We start from the raw sequence: 13,464 nt of genomic DNA, 5'->3' as shown, positions 1-13,464 counted from the left end.
GGGGGGGTGTTGGGGGATGGGTAATGGGCTTGAGGTAGGAGAGATCCTTCTTGGTGGAGGGGAGTTGGGGGTTGGAATCTCCAGCTGCAGGCACAAGAAAGAGCCCAGGCTAAGAGAGCCCAGGTCCCCAGCACAGGCCCAGCTGCCGGCTCCTTCCAGCGAGGCCCACCAGCTCTCTGGCAGGCCGTCGCCAGATGCCAGGGTGCGGCCAGGCCTCCCATTGGAGGGGGGGTTATTTGCGCAGTTCCTAGCCCACGCAGGGATGGGGCAGGCAGCTCCCTTCCCTTGGGGCAGGGTACCCCAAAACCAAGCAAACCCTTCTCGACTCTCAGGTGTACATGAATGCTCTTTACTTCGTAGGCGATGTTGGTTCAATAAACGCTGCCACCGGCACGGCCCGCCTCCCCCGCCTCTCTCCCAGCGCCGCCCCTCGGCCCAGGCGCCCGCCGGGTGCAGCCAGCCTACAGCCGCGGCCTCCTGGCGGCGGTGACCGGCGGGCAGGGAAGGAAGCGGAAGCCGTATCTGCTCTCAGCCGCGCTCTGCACCGACAATGCCACCATCGGGCAGCCCCGGTCCACGCCCTTGCAGCACACCTGGGGGCGCAGAGCCTCAGAGGCGCGCGGGGCCAGGGCGGGGGCCTGCGCGGAGGAAGGGGCACTGCCGGTAACGGGAGGGGTCCAAGGTGCGCGGGCCGGGGCGCGCGCACTCACTCACCCGGACCCTGGGCTCCTTCCCAACCTGGCAGTCCTCGAGGAGCAGCCCGGCCTCTGCGGGGAACAATGACCGCGTGGGGTCTGGCCGGCCTCCCCCATCCTCGCCGGGCCGCCCGCCGCGCACTGCGCGCTCACCGGGGATGGCGGGCAGGAGCTCCGGCGCCGGCGTCTCGGCGGCCTCGGACGGCGCTGGCACCACCCCCGGGCGGAAGGTCTTGCTGGCGCTCAGCTGGGGGAAGAGGCCCCGCGTCCTGGTGGAGCGAGGCGCTCGTGAGATCCGAAGCCCGCCTGCGGGAAGGGGCGGGTGGGGGGGTGCGAAGCCTGGAGAGGCCGAGACCTGGGGAGGCATTTGGTGTCCTGACCAGGAACCAGCCTGCGGAGCGGCCCCCAGAGGGGATTGGACCTGAGGTGGTGTACGGCCCTTAGCAGGGAGTCTAGGGTGTTACAAGGGGGGTCCTGGGAGGAAGTGGAGACCAAGGGACCCGCGGAGCCCACCTGGGCCTCTGCCGTCTGGTGGGGGCCTCCTGCACCCTGCCTGCCCGCAGCTGCCAAGGACCGGGCCTCTGCGTGCAGGTGTCAGCCACCAGCCCGGCCTCTGGGAGCGGGAAGCGGTCTATGGACAAATCAGTGCTGTCAGCGAAGATCCTCGAGGCGGGGGACACGCAGTGGGCGGCCTGATGCTCGCTCAGGACCTGTGGGCGGGCCAGGAGAGGCACGGGGGTCACCCCTGTCCACCGGGGCTCACTCCCACCCCACCTCCAGCTAGGATGCACACTGACCTCGCCCTTGGGGTTCAGGAGGAGAGTCACACAGCCCCGGCTAGAGTGGAAGTGCACGGGCTCCTGGCCCAAGGATGAGGGCAGGTGCTTCTTGGTGCTGCGGGGCCCCTCGCCCCAAACCTGGTGGACATGGCCAGGGGTTGGGTGAGCAGCGGTGCAGGCCTGAGCCGAGGCCACCGCGGGGTTGCAGGGGGCAGGGGGCGGGGACACACTGTGACATGGTGGCGCGGAGGCAGCAGCGTGCGGGGCGGGAAGCGGTACATGCACACAGGAAAGCCGTGCTCCAGCTGCTGCAGCGTGAGGCCACCCAGGTCCGCAGTCTCCTCCAGCGACTGGTTGAGGACACGCACAAACCTCTCCCGGGCACTGACTGCCACAATCTTCAGGCAGGAACACCCTGGGCTGGGGTGAGGTGTGAAGAGGGTAGGTGCACTACGCAGAGAGGCTTGGCCACCCCTCTGGTGCATCCTGGTTGGAGACCCCCTCCTGCCAGGACCCCGCCAGGTCACCCCTCACCTCCAGGGGCGCCCTGAATGCGGGTGCTCAGGAACTGCACAGGGCTCCCCGGTCAGGGTCAGGACTGTCCTACCTGGCTGGTCCTGCTGGGCCATCCTGAGATCCAGGGAAAGACCTGTTGGAAGGGGCACCCCGTACACCGCACGCACTGTGGACATCTCCTGCGAGGCCAAACTGACGCACAGCACCCCGCAGGTGCACTGGGGAGAGGCAGAGCTCTGGAGCTCAGATCCAGAGCAGGAAGGCTGGACCCGGGAGGCTGAGGGAAGCAGAGGGATAACTCCCAAGTACGAGGGGGTTGGGTGGGTAGCCAGAGTGCACAAGCAGCAAGCAGGTACCCTCCAAGACCACCCTAACCCCCAGGGATGAGACTGGAGAGGCCTCAGCGACCTTGCTCCAGGCAGTCATGAATACCAAGCTGTTGGGGGACACGCTATTAGGGCTTTGGGCAGAGATCACAGCCTTGCAGGGGGGCAGTAACTAGAGAAAGCTGCTGCGCCCCACCTCCAGACTGTGTCTGCATTTCCCTGCTGAGGCTCCTGGAGCTGGCCTCCGTTAGCTTGTCATGGCTTGGCGTGCATGGGGGGTGTCCTGTCACCTTCTGCACACAATAATGCTCAGCCAGCTGGCCACTGCTGGAGTCGGAGTCCGCGCCCCCAGAGCTGCTCGTGCCCATGAAGGGCAGGGAACTCCACTCGACACTCTTGAGACGCTGCTCTGTCCCTGGTCTGCGCAGCTCCGAGCCCCACTCGCTCAACAGTGGGGTCTCTGGGGGTGGCAGGGGCCGTGGGTGCCTGTGGGCCACAGTCTGCTGATCTGCTTGCTGCTGTTGCCTTTGACTTCTAGACTCCAGCCCCGCGCCCATCTAGCCCCCCCCAGGGGGTGGGGCACCCTGGTACCTGGGGGTGGGGGAAGGGGAAAGGGCTCCTGGAAAGACTGTGAGGGCTGAGGAGCCCCTTCCCCTCACTGTGAACCCCGTCCTACAGATGGGAGAGCTGACCTTGGAAGGTAAAAGTGACTTGTCCTCGGATACTAATGGTAGAACTTGGACTCTGGTCCACATATGCCAAGGCTCTCCCCGCCCCCACCCCGCAGCCCTGGAGGGGTGCACAAGGAGCAGTTACTTTGGGTCTGAGCTGGACTCCATGTTGCTGAAGAGGTTGGGATACCGCTGGGCAATGCTGCTCCAGTCCACGTCCTCCAGCTGGAAACCCTGGTCAGGAAGCAACAGGCACGTGGCCCTCTCCTCCCACAGGGCTGCCGGCTATGAGAGCACATGGGGGACCTTGCTCACCTCTCTTACCTCCCGAGTGGAGGGGCCCTGTTCACTCTCAGAGACGTCGCTGAAGTCCATCAGGGTTTCTGCAGTGACCACCTGCACACGGGGAGCGGAGACCAGTGGGCAGGGGCTGGGGGAGAGAGGCGCTCTCCTTTGACCTGGCTAGGCACAGGTTCACAGTGAGTCAGGTGGGTGGAACCAGGGGGTTCCTCCCTGCCCCGTGGTTCTGAGGGGAGACAGGCTTCCCAGGCAGGCCAGCCCCACCAAAGGACCCAGAGGAGAGACAACAGCTACCCAGGGGACGTCCAAGGAGGGTTGGGGAGGGGAACACAGGAGGCGAGCGGGTGGGCCGAGTGGGGCTTACCTCCACACTGCCGGTGGAGGAGCGGGCCAGCTGCAGGAGGCAGGACTTCTGGAAGGCCTGCAGCTCAGCCTCCAGCTGCTGCATGGCGGTCGCGGTCTGCAGCAGACGTTCCTCCAGCTGGGACTTCTCCTGCTCCCAGAGGGTGCATAGGTGCGCAGGGTCTTCTCCAGCTGCTGACCCCCCAAGGCCAACCCCTACCTGGGCCCTGCCCCTCACCCCAGCTTGGGTCCCCTCCCCGACTCCCTGGTCCCTCCTGCCCCTCACCAGCTGGGCCTGTTCCTTCTGCTTTTTCAGGTCCACAGTCAGCTTTTGGACCTGATTTTGCAGGAACTTTTCCTGATTACGGGCACTCCTGGGGGAAGGGGCAATCGTAGCAGCCCCCGCCTCTAGGTCAGCAGCCAAGGAAGGGAGGAGGGGCCCCTCTTCCCTGACACTGGGGTCCCAAAGGCATAGGGTTCCAGTGAGCCAGGCCAAGTCTGGCTCTGAGAGGTCTGGGCTGCAGGTGGGGTCTAGATGCAGCAACTCTCAGTGTGTTTGGAGTCAGGGTAGAGGATCAGGCTTCAAATGAGGCTTAGGCCCAGAGTAAGAAGTTGCAGTGTCAGTCAGGACCGGTGGTTGGGGATGGGGGTCAGACAAAAACCAGTTTGGGCCAGGACAGAGGCGGGGTTGGGCTGGGGGACTAGCACTTTGCTGGTCACCTCTCAGGTGGAAGCCCAGCCACCTCACGCAGGACGTGGCAGTGCCGGGCATCCTGGCGGTTCTGGACGGCCCACCGCAGAGCCTGGATCTCCAGCTCCCGTTGGCCCCACAGTAGCCGCAAGGTGCGAGTGTCCAGAGACTCAGGGGCCAACCTGCAATGGCAGTGATCAGGCCCTGCCCCCTAGCTGGCCAGGCCCAAGTGTCTGGCCACCCATCCCTCCCTTCCTTACTGTAGGTTGACGGAGAAGACCCCCTGTGTAGAGCTGGGCTTGGCGTCCTGTGCGCATGTGGGACCCCCCGGCTCCGGAGGTGCGCCCACGGGAGGCTCCAGGTGGGCGCTGACCAGCTCTTGGTCCACCTGGGTTAAGGGAGCCTTTTTCTCGGCTTCTTGATCCTCTCGGCAAGACTCGGGCGCCATTCTCGGTGTTGCTAGGGGAGCTGCGAGGGGTGGTATGGCTGTCATCCTTGTGTCCTATGTGTGGCTACCCCTGCGGGGCTCTCCTTACAAGGCCATGAGTGTGTGCGTACGTCTGACAGCCCTAGACAGCACCACTCCAAAGAGGTCTGCGTGTGTGTGCGTGTGTGCACGTACCCCACAGGACACTAGACTGCTGGTCACACGTGTGCCCACATCTGTGTATTTCTGACCGGGACAAGGCAGCTGGTCACCCCCAGGCAACATGTCACCTGCGTGGACATTTCCTGTTGTCATCCCCCATCACCCGTGCCTTCTAGGACCTGAGGTCCTGTCTCTCAACCTAGAGCAGGAGTCCCCAAAGGGACTGGTCCTTTGCCTGTGATGCCCCCAGGCCCAGGGCCTTACCCCAAACACTCACCTGAGGCCTGAAATCCAAGCGGGCCTAGGGAAAGAAAGGCTCTAGAGTGTTGCCATGGATACCAGCACCCAGAAGGGGAGGGGCTGTTTGTTACCAGGAGCTTCCAGGGAAACCCCAGACCAGGGCCCTTAGTGAGCTTTGGGCCCACCTCCCAACCCAGCCTGAAGGAGAAACCGAAAGGCTGGGTTGTTACCCAGATGGCCTTCGCGGGCTCAGGGGACCATGGAGCAACGAGCAGGCCCTGCCATGCTCACAGACTCACAGACGGTCACACACTCAGTCTGCCACCCCAGCCAACCTTGGGGAGGCTCCCACAGTCCCTCCTCACCCTCACTGTGGCAGCAGGCAGGTACTGAGGGCACAGCTGCCCGGTGTATGGGGGCTTACCGGACTCTATCCATCAGTGAGCCCCCCCAAGTGCTTCCCACAGCATCTTCCCACTCAGAGGCTGATGCCCACCTACGTAAACCCCAAGTCAGAAGCCTGTCCTCCTCCAGTCCATCTCCCACCTTGGGGAGCCCTGGGGACAGCATCAGAACTATGACAACAGTTCCCTCTGCCCCAGAACACAAGTGAGGCACCAGATCCGACACACAGGCCATTGTCCTCCAGCCTTCACCTCATTCCTTAAGATCCTCAACTCTGCTTTTCCCCGGGACTTCCTGAGCTGGGGAGGACCCCCCCATGGCCCATTGTGAGGAGGCAGAGCAGGCTCCCAACGCCCGATCCACAGACAGCACGGAGGCTGTGAGGGACCCTGGCTGCTGGGCTGGCTGAGGTTCTCAGGCTCAGGGTGCCCACGTGTCCACAAGTCGCGGGGGCGCCGGGCCCCACTGGGGGCAGGGAGGGGTGCGGGCAAAGAGCCCAGGGTCTTTGTCTTGCTCTGTCCCCAGCAGCTTCAGAGCAGCCTTCTCCCCCATCAGGACCGCCGGGCTGGCGGCAGCCAGAGAGGGCCCGCGCCCGCCACCCGGCTCCCACAGCGCCCCCGCCCTCGGGACGGTGCCGGGTCGGGGGGCGGGGGCGGGTCCTGGCCTTGCGGGCCGCGCCCGCCCCTCTACGGGCAGAGATCGCAGGGTCCCAGACCGGTGCCCCCTCCCTCGGCAGGAGACGCATGGGACTGGGAGGCTTCCGAGGAAGCGGGCCCGGAAGCGGAGCCAAACACCTGTGCCGCGCGCCGCCAGCCGGCCTGGAGCGCTTCCGCGTCGCTCGCGGTCTTCAGGCGTGCGTGGACGAGGCCCGGCCCGCCCCTCCGCGCCGCCGAGCTCCGCCCACACCTGGGCGCCGCCGGGGGCGGGGCGGGCGGGGAGCCAATGGGAGGGGCGGGGCGCAGGCGGGGTGGCCAATGGGCTTTGGCTCAGGGCGGGCGGTGCGACCCTGGAAGCCAATAGGAGGGCGAGGGGCGGGGCCCTCGGGCTGCGGGCCAATGGAGTGGCGAGCCGGAGCTCGCCCGCGGCGCTGGAGGCGGCAGGTTGCGGCGGCGCCGGGCTCGGGGAAGCAGCCAGTTCGAGTCTGGGTTCCGGAGGCCAGCGAGCGCCCAGGTGAGCCGCTCAGGGGCCCGGGTCCTCCTGCGTGCGGGGCGCGGCCTCGGGCGGCAACTCCGACGGAGGGACGCGGGCTGGGCCTCCGTGGGGGCCGCGCCGCACCTGCAGCGGCCCCGCGGCGGCGACGGCGGCCGGGGGTGGGGGGCGAGCGCAGCGGCTGGAGGGAGCGGCCAGGGCGCTGTCCGCCCCGGCGAGGGCCGCCCCGGCGCGGTTCCCCGGCTCCAGAGGGCCGAGGTCGGAGTGGCGGGGAAGGGGCGTTCCCATGGCAGCGGGAAGCCGTGTTTTCGTGAGGGCGCCCTTGGGTGCCCGAGCTCGGCGTCCCGTGGGAGGGGCAGTGCCCTTCGAGCCAGGTGCCTGGGGAGGCAGGAAGTGCTGGATCTGGTTAATGATTCGCCTGGTTCCGGGGAGTGGGGCGGGGCAAGAGGAGGCTGGGCAGTGGGGGAGCTTCAGAGTGCTCCCGGAGGGCACACTGGTTACCCCTTGGGGGGGCTGGTCGTGCCTCCACCCCCGCAGTGTATGACCTGCGTGTGGGGCTAGGCTATAGGAGGGCAGGACTGACATGAGGTGGGGGGCGCGCAGTAGCCCTGAACCACTTCTGGGAGGTGAGGAGAGGAGAAGCCGGCCGTGGTAGGGCCAGGCAGGGCCTGATTCTCTGGCCTTTGTCCTTCCTGCAGGACAGGGATGCTGTCTGGGCTAGCAGCGATGGAGCTGAAGGTGTGGGTGGACGGCATACAGCGCGTGGTCTGTGGGGTCTCAGAGCAAACCACCTGTCAGGAAGTAGTCTTCGCACTAGCCCAAGCAATAGGTGAGTCCTTTCGGGCACAGATAGCCCAACAGGTGCACCTGAGGTGGGGCCTCCTCCGTCCCCTTCCCCACCAAGGCTAGGGCTGACTGCTGATTCCTCTTGCCCTCTCCTAATTTCTCAAGCCAGGTGGATGGAGGGTGGGGTGGTGGGGGCACATCGGCTGACCTGTCTCCTCCTACCCCAGGCCAGACGGGCCGCTTTGTGCTCGTGCAGCGTCTCAGGGAAAAGGAACGGCAGCTGCTGCCCCAAGAGTGTCCAGTGGGTGCCCAGGCCACCTGTGGGCAGTTTGCCAGTGATGTCCAGTTTGTCCTGAGGCGGACAGGGCCCAGCCTTGCTGGGAGGCCCTCCTCAGACAGCTGCCCACCTCCTGAGCGCTGCCCGGTCCGTGCCAGCCTCCCTCCGAAGCCACGGCCAGCCCTGGGCCATGAGCAGCGCAAAGCACGGACCTTCAGCCTCGGGTGCCCCGGACTGGCCCCCAGCCATGCACCACCTGACCCTGTGGCCCCGGTAGCACCAGTCCCAGGCTCCAGTGTAGACCTGCAGGGCCTGGAGCGCAGGGTGCGGAGGAACGCAGCGGAGCTGGGTCAGGAGGCCTTCTGGGAGCAGGAGCTTCGGCGGGAGCAGGCTCGGGAGCGGGAGGGGCAGGCGCGCCTGCAGGCCCTGAGCGCAGCCACCGCAGAGCACGCTGCCCGGCTACAGGCCCTGGATGCCCAGGCCCGTGCCCTGGAGGCGGAGCTCCATCTGGCCTCAGAGGCCCCCGGGCCCCCCTCGCCCACAGCATCTGCAGCAGAACGCCTGCGCCAGGACCTGGCTGCCCAGGAGCGGCAGAGCGCAGAAGTGCAGGGCAGCCTGGCCCTGGTGAGCAGGGCCCTGCAGGCAGCCGAGCACGCCCTACAGGTGAGCCCGCCCTACAGGTGAGCCCGCAGGCCCCCGAGCCCCTGCCAGTGGCCCCAGTGCGAGCGAATTTGGGGACTGGCCTCTAGGTCAGGCCAAGGAGAGCGCGAGGCCATGGAGCCCCGTGGCTGCATCCCCTGAGGGCCCCATGTGCCCCAGGCCCAAGCCCAGGAACTTGAGGAGCTGAACCGAGAGCTGCGTCAGTGCAACCTGCAGGAGTTCATCCAGCAGACGGGGGCTGCACTGCCACCAGCCCCGCGGCCAGACAGGGGCCCCCTCAGCACACAGGTCAGAGTGGTTCCAGAGGGAGCCCAGGGGCGTGGGAGGCCTGGCCCAGCTCCAAGCTGACCTACTCTCCCCACAGGATCTTCTGCCTCCGGCCAGAGAAGAGCCCCTCACGAGAACCCCTCAGAATCCTGCTCTAGTGTCCAGCCTGAGTCCAGAGAGTATGTCTGTCTTCCCCACTTCGGGTGGGCCAGGGCCTTCCTGTCCTCAGTGCCCTCAGCCTGTCCCCTCCCCACAGTTGCCCCAATGAGGCAGAACTCCTGGAGGTAGCAGCTCTGGCCCCAAAATGGACGTCCACTGCCAGCCTGGTCCCGGGCTCCCGTGACACGACGAGCAAGGGCAGCCAAGGCCAGCCTGACCTGGATGACAGGAGAGCTGGTAGTCACAGAGGAGTCGTTCCCCCATGCAGTGGGAAGCCCTGGTGCCCTGGGCCTGAGACAGAGCACCTCAGGGCCCTGGGCTTTCCGCCGTGTGGGGGTGGAGGGAGTCTACCAAGACCCCTGGACAGGCAGGAGGCATGACCAGCTCAGAATGTGCTACACCCCGAAGATCACGGCTCCTTGTGGGGGATGGGAGACGTGTGGACACTGCTCAGCTGTGGGTGTGTGCTTGTGTGTGGGAGGTAGCCTTCTTTGAGCCTGCGTACACACATGGGCATGCCACCTCCCCTACTCCAACCCTAAAACCTCAATAAACTGCCCAGAATGGCTTCGGTGCGTCCTGAAGCTGTACCGGACAGGGTCTGTGGGCCCTAAAACTTGAGACCAGCCAGGGTCACTGGGGAGTCCCCCAAGCTACCTGGGTCTGGCCACGACCAGGGCTCTTGAGAAAGGGGTCTCCCAGGGACCAGTGGTCAGTTGGGCCCCAAACTGGGGCTTGTAGGGCCTCACATTTCCAGCTGCTGTGCCCATCCCCACCCAGGGGCTCTCCTTCGCAGCCCAAGCCTGGATTGAGAGTTGCATAGTATAGGGCCTTAGTGCAGCCTCAGGCCTGGTCTGGGTGTCTGTGTGGGCCCTCTCCTGACTGGCTCCCCTCCTCTGACCTACTCCTCACCAGTAGCAGGAGCTGCCACTGCATGGAGATGGTTCCTGGACAAGAGGACTCAGGGACGTGCCAGACCTGCCTATCAGGTTTATTGAGGTTTATGGAGAGCCTGTGAGGGCAGGTCCCCAGACTCCTGCCAGAACCCAGGAGCTCTGCCCAGAGGAGCTCTGTTGGCCCCATAAGGGTGTGGCTGCCCAGCCTTCCACCAGGCCCCCTCTGCTTCCCAGGTCAGTGTGCAGGCTCAAAATTAGGGCAGTGATCACAGTGCTGGGCCTGGGATGGGCTGCAGGCCCCACCTGTGAGCACCGTGGCTGGCACTGGAGCCCTCTGTGATGGTCAGAACACAGGGGCTCGGTACAGCCACACATACTGGGGAACAGGAGATGGAGACATCCTAGATGATGGGAGTCTGTGTTGAGGCTGGGGGTCAGCAACTTTTGGATGGACTCAGCCTTCTAGAGTGGCCCCCGAGTTCAGCCTGGTGTTCTCCTCTTCTGGGGCTGACCATAGGGGACAAAAAGTCTTGAATACAGGAGTGTGGAAGTCACCAAGAGCAGCTGTGGGGGAGGGGATTAATGTGGACTGGATACTTCCTGCCCAAGGTGGAACAGGACAGGGAGTGATGCCTGGACAGCAGCAGCAGGGGACTTCTGGCCCAGGCTCCTCACTCCAAAGCCCCCAGCCCTACAGAGCTCCTACCTACGCTCCCACCTGAGCCCACGGTCTATTGCACAGCCACCCACTGGAGACAGGGCTGAGTGCACAGTCACACGGCTATAGTCTGGAATGCAAATGCCGATCATGTTGTGTCCTGGGTGGGAGGGCTGGAGCTGTGGGCAGCAGGCAGTCACCACCAGGTCAAAGAAGCCTGCTCTCCCCACCCACAGCCCTCACCTGTACTCAGGAGGGTTGGATGTTCCTCTGAGCACCTGCCCTGAGCACCAGCACAGGGTCCTCTCCCAAGCGGAGCACACTGGCCGGCACAGGGCAAAGCCAGGTACAGACTGGGAATGAGTCCACTCCCTCCTGGTGTCATGTGCTCTCCCACACCCCAAAGGGAAGCAGTCCTGGTACTGGCAGAGCTTGCACACCCCTGGTCTCCTTTGTCTGTTTCCAAGGAACACCTGTTCCTTCTGAAGACATCGCCAGGGGCCTGTCCCCGGCCTGCTGCTGGCTGAGAAGCTGATGAGCCCTCTTCACCTGGGAAGCGTCCTCAGGTAGCCAGTGTGCCCTGGGCTGGGGGAGGGCGCAGAACCTTCCACCTCTGTGGCTGTTCCAGGTGCACAAAATCCCGTACCCCCCAAAAGCGGCCACAAGTGCTTCAAATCATAAGCGAACGCTGGGGCTGTTGAGAAGTTTACTTTGGAGCTTTAAGCTGCACTTTGAGAACGACGGTGTGAGCTATTCTGAGCCACGGAGACCCAGCTCCCCACTCCCACCAGACACACACATCCAGGCCAGGGCAGGGCAGGACCAAGCCAGGTCAGCCCAGTTCCCTGGCCAAGGTGAGACAGGACCCAGTCATCATCCATGTCTCTGTAGGGCCAGACTGTGCTGGGGGATGGCACTGGAGCCCCTCCTGCTCACCTCCAGTACAAAAGTACTCTTGTGGGCTGGCTGGAACACTGGGGCTCCCTGGGGGTCACCCACAGCAAGTCACTGCCCTGTGACAGGCAACTGGCACCATTGGTTCTCAACCCCAAGGGCCACCCACAACCTCCCTGTCCTGCCAAACTTGCTGGGTGTGACCCTCAGGGCACCACAGTGACCTTTACGACAGTGTCCCTCCAAAGGTTAGTCCAAGTCCATGCAAGGCCTCAACTCAGGCTGCCTGTCCCTCACACTGCTCTGACAACTGCAGACCCAGTGCCAGCCATCAATGCCCGCCAATCTGGGGAGGAGACAGGGCCTGCGGCAGGCATCCTGGCCCCTTCATGCCTGGAGGCTGCTCAGGACATGCTCTCGACCAGCAGATCTTCACAGTGGGTTGAGAACCCCAGCAGAGGGGTGCCTGGGTGGCTCGGTGGGTTAAGCCTCTGCCTTCAGCTCAGGTCATGATCTCAGGGTCCTGGGATTGAGTCCCTCATCCGGCTCTCCGCTCAGCAGGGAGCCTGCTTCCCTCTCTCTCTGCCTACTTGTGATCTCTCTGTCAAATAAATAAATAAAATTAAATTAAATTTTAAAAAAAAGAACCCTAGCAGAGAAAGCAGGCCCGGCAGCAGACAGGCTGGGAGCTCAGCCCGGTGCCCCCACCTCCAGGAGGGCACACTGCTGGGCACAAGTGGGTCCTTGGCATTCTTGCTGAGTGGCAGAAATATGCAGAAAAGCCAAATCTGTCACCATCTTCCTTGAGTTCCCAGTGGTGGCCCTCAAGAGGCAGGTAGTAGGGGGTCCGGTCCTGAGGGCCAAGGGTCTGACCAGAACACCTGTTTATCCAGCAACTCTGCAGGTCCTGGCACCTGAGACACACAAGGAAAGTTCCCTCCAAAGCCGCATCTGGCCCAATCTGAGCCCCCTCGTGCGGAGGGCTGTGAAGCCCCACGGTGTTTCCCCTTCCTCCCCACCCCGCTGCTGAGCGCCGACAAAGGGGCGCCCGCTCCCCGCCTTGGTGTTCATCCTCCCACCTGGTCTGGCCGTCCCCTGCCCGACACACCAGGTTCACAGAAGGGCCGGGGCGGTCGCGCTGCCCAGGGACAGATCAGCCGCTGTCACACGCACAGTGGGTCCGGAGCAGCGCAGTGTGCGGTGGGCAGTGGCTGCCCTGCGCCTGGAGGGACCACCGGGTGCACAGATGGGCCGTCCCACCCCTGACCCCTCCTTCCCCTCCAACTTGGGCGTCCGAGCCCCACCGCACCAGCCCTGCCCGAGCCCCCGCCCGCCGGTCTGGGACCCCTCGAGCGTCACCTGCAACCGCGGCGCGGGGCCGTCGCCGGCTCTCAGCCCAAATTCGGCGGCGGCCGCGGGCCCCGGCGCCCCCGACCAGCCCCACACCAGCCCCCGACCGCCCCCCGACCTCCCTGCACCCGGCGCCTGGCCCGCGTCCCGCCCCCGGCCCGTATGCAAATACGCGAGTCTCGCGGCCAATGGCCAGCCGGGCCCGGCCCGCCCTGCTGCGTCCCAGCCAGTGGGCGCGAGGTGGGGGCGGGCCGCCACGCCCACCGCCGCGCGGCCCCTCGCGGGCGCGGCCGGCGCGTTCCTTTCCGCACGTCGGCCTCGGGGCGGGGCCGCCACCTGCCGGGCGGGGCCTGCGGGCGTCGCGCTGCTGCCACGCGGGGCTGCTCCCCCGCCGGCCCGGCGGGTGGTACCGCCCGAGGCGCTCTCCCCACCCTCGCGGTGGGCCCGCAGCTCCCGGGAACGCGCGGGGCTGGGGTGCACGTAGCCCGGCCGCGCCCTCCGGACGCACATGGGGCCCGCGCTGCCCGCGGCCCGCGGAGCGCTGTGGCTGGCGGGCCGGGGCTCCGCGGTACCCCGGTGGAATCCGTCACCTTGGAAGGCTCGGAATCTGAGTGCGGAGGGGACACGGCGCGGGGCGCAGGGCCGTCGGTGCTTTGCCCCGTCCTGTCTGGGCTTTGAAAAAGTATAAAGCGTGAGAACAGACTGTTTCAGACCTGGAGTTATTGACTCCTTGGTGATGCCTTAAGGTAGCAGCCAAGGGAGATTTGGCCCTGACCCCCTTCCCCTCACATTCTCCTCCCCGCCTCCACGGCCA

At 65.4% G+C, this 13,464-nt stretch overlaps 2 protein-coding genes and 1 long non-coding RNA gene across 4 annotated transcripts; 2 read left to right on the top strand and 1 right to left on the bottom strand.

The window, feature by feature from the left end:
- Positions 1-461: 461 nt before the first annotated feature.
- LMNTD2 (lamin tail domain containing 2) lies at positions 462-5,377 on the bottom strand. Its single transcript, XM_032879856.1, is given in 16 exon segments — positions 462-593; positions 715-767; positions 849-1,018; positions 1,020-1,070; positions 1,188-1,405; positions 1,493-1,612; positions 1,705-1,894; positions 2,082-2,208; positions 2,513-2,802; positions 3,133-3,221; positions 3,312-3,383; positions 3,652-4,003; positions 4,350-4,502; positions 4,581-4,788; positions 4,943-5,014; positions 5,017-5,377. Coding segments are annotated over 16 exon segments (2,343 nt in total). The 5' UTR covers positions 5,063-5,377.
- Positions 4,408-6,143, top strand: LOC116880561. 2 transcript variants are annotated; one of them, XR_004385220.1, is made up of 3 exons: positions 4,408-4,472; positions 4,586-4,681; positions 6,083-6,143. It is a non-coding gene; the product is annotated as an uncharacterized LOC116880561 (long non-coding RNA). The 2 variants fall into 2 exon arrangements; XR_004385219.1 differs by having other exon boundaries at positions 6,080-6,138.
- Positions 6,144-6,221: 78 nt separating this feature from the next.
- Positions 6,222-9,420, top strand: RASSF7 (Ras association domain family member 7). Its single transcript, XM_032879855.1, is given in 7 exon segments — positions 6,222-6,724; positions 7,402-7,532; positions 7,717-8,429; positions 8,586-8,714; positions 8,791-8,824; positions 8,827-8,872; positions 8,950-9,420. Coding segments are annotated over 6 exon segments (1,329 nt in total). The 5' UTR covers positions 6,222-6,724; positions 7,402-7,408; the 3' UTR covers positions 9,233-9,420.
- The last annotated feature ends 4,044 nt before the right edge of the window (positions 9,421-13,464 follow it).

Source organism: Lontra canadensis, unplaced genomic scaffold, assembly GCF_010015895.1.
Source record: "Lontra canadensis isolate GAN:19392208 unplaced genomic scaffold, GSC_riverotter_1.0 scaffold66, whole genome shotgun sequence".
NCBI lineage: Eukaryota > Metazoa > Chordata > Mammalia > Carnivora > Mustelidae > Lontra > Lontra canadensis.
This window is presented reverse-complemented; position numbering and strand designations above follow the sequence as displayed.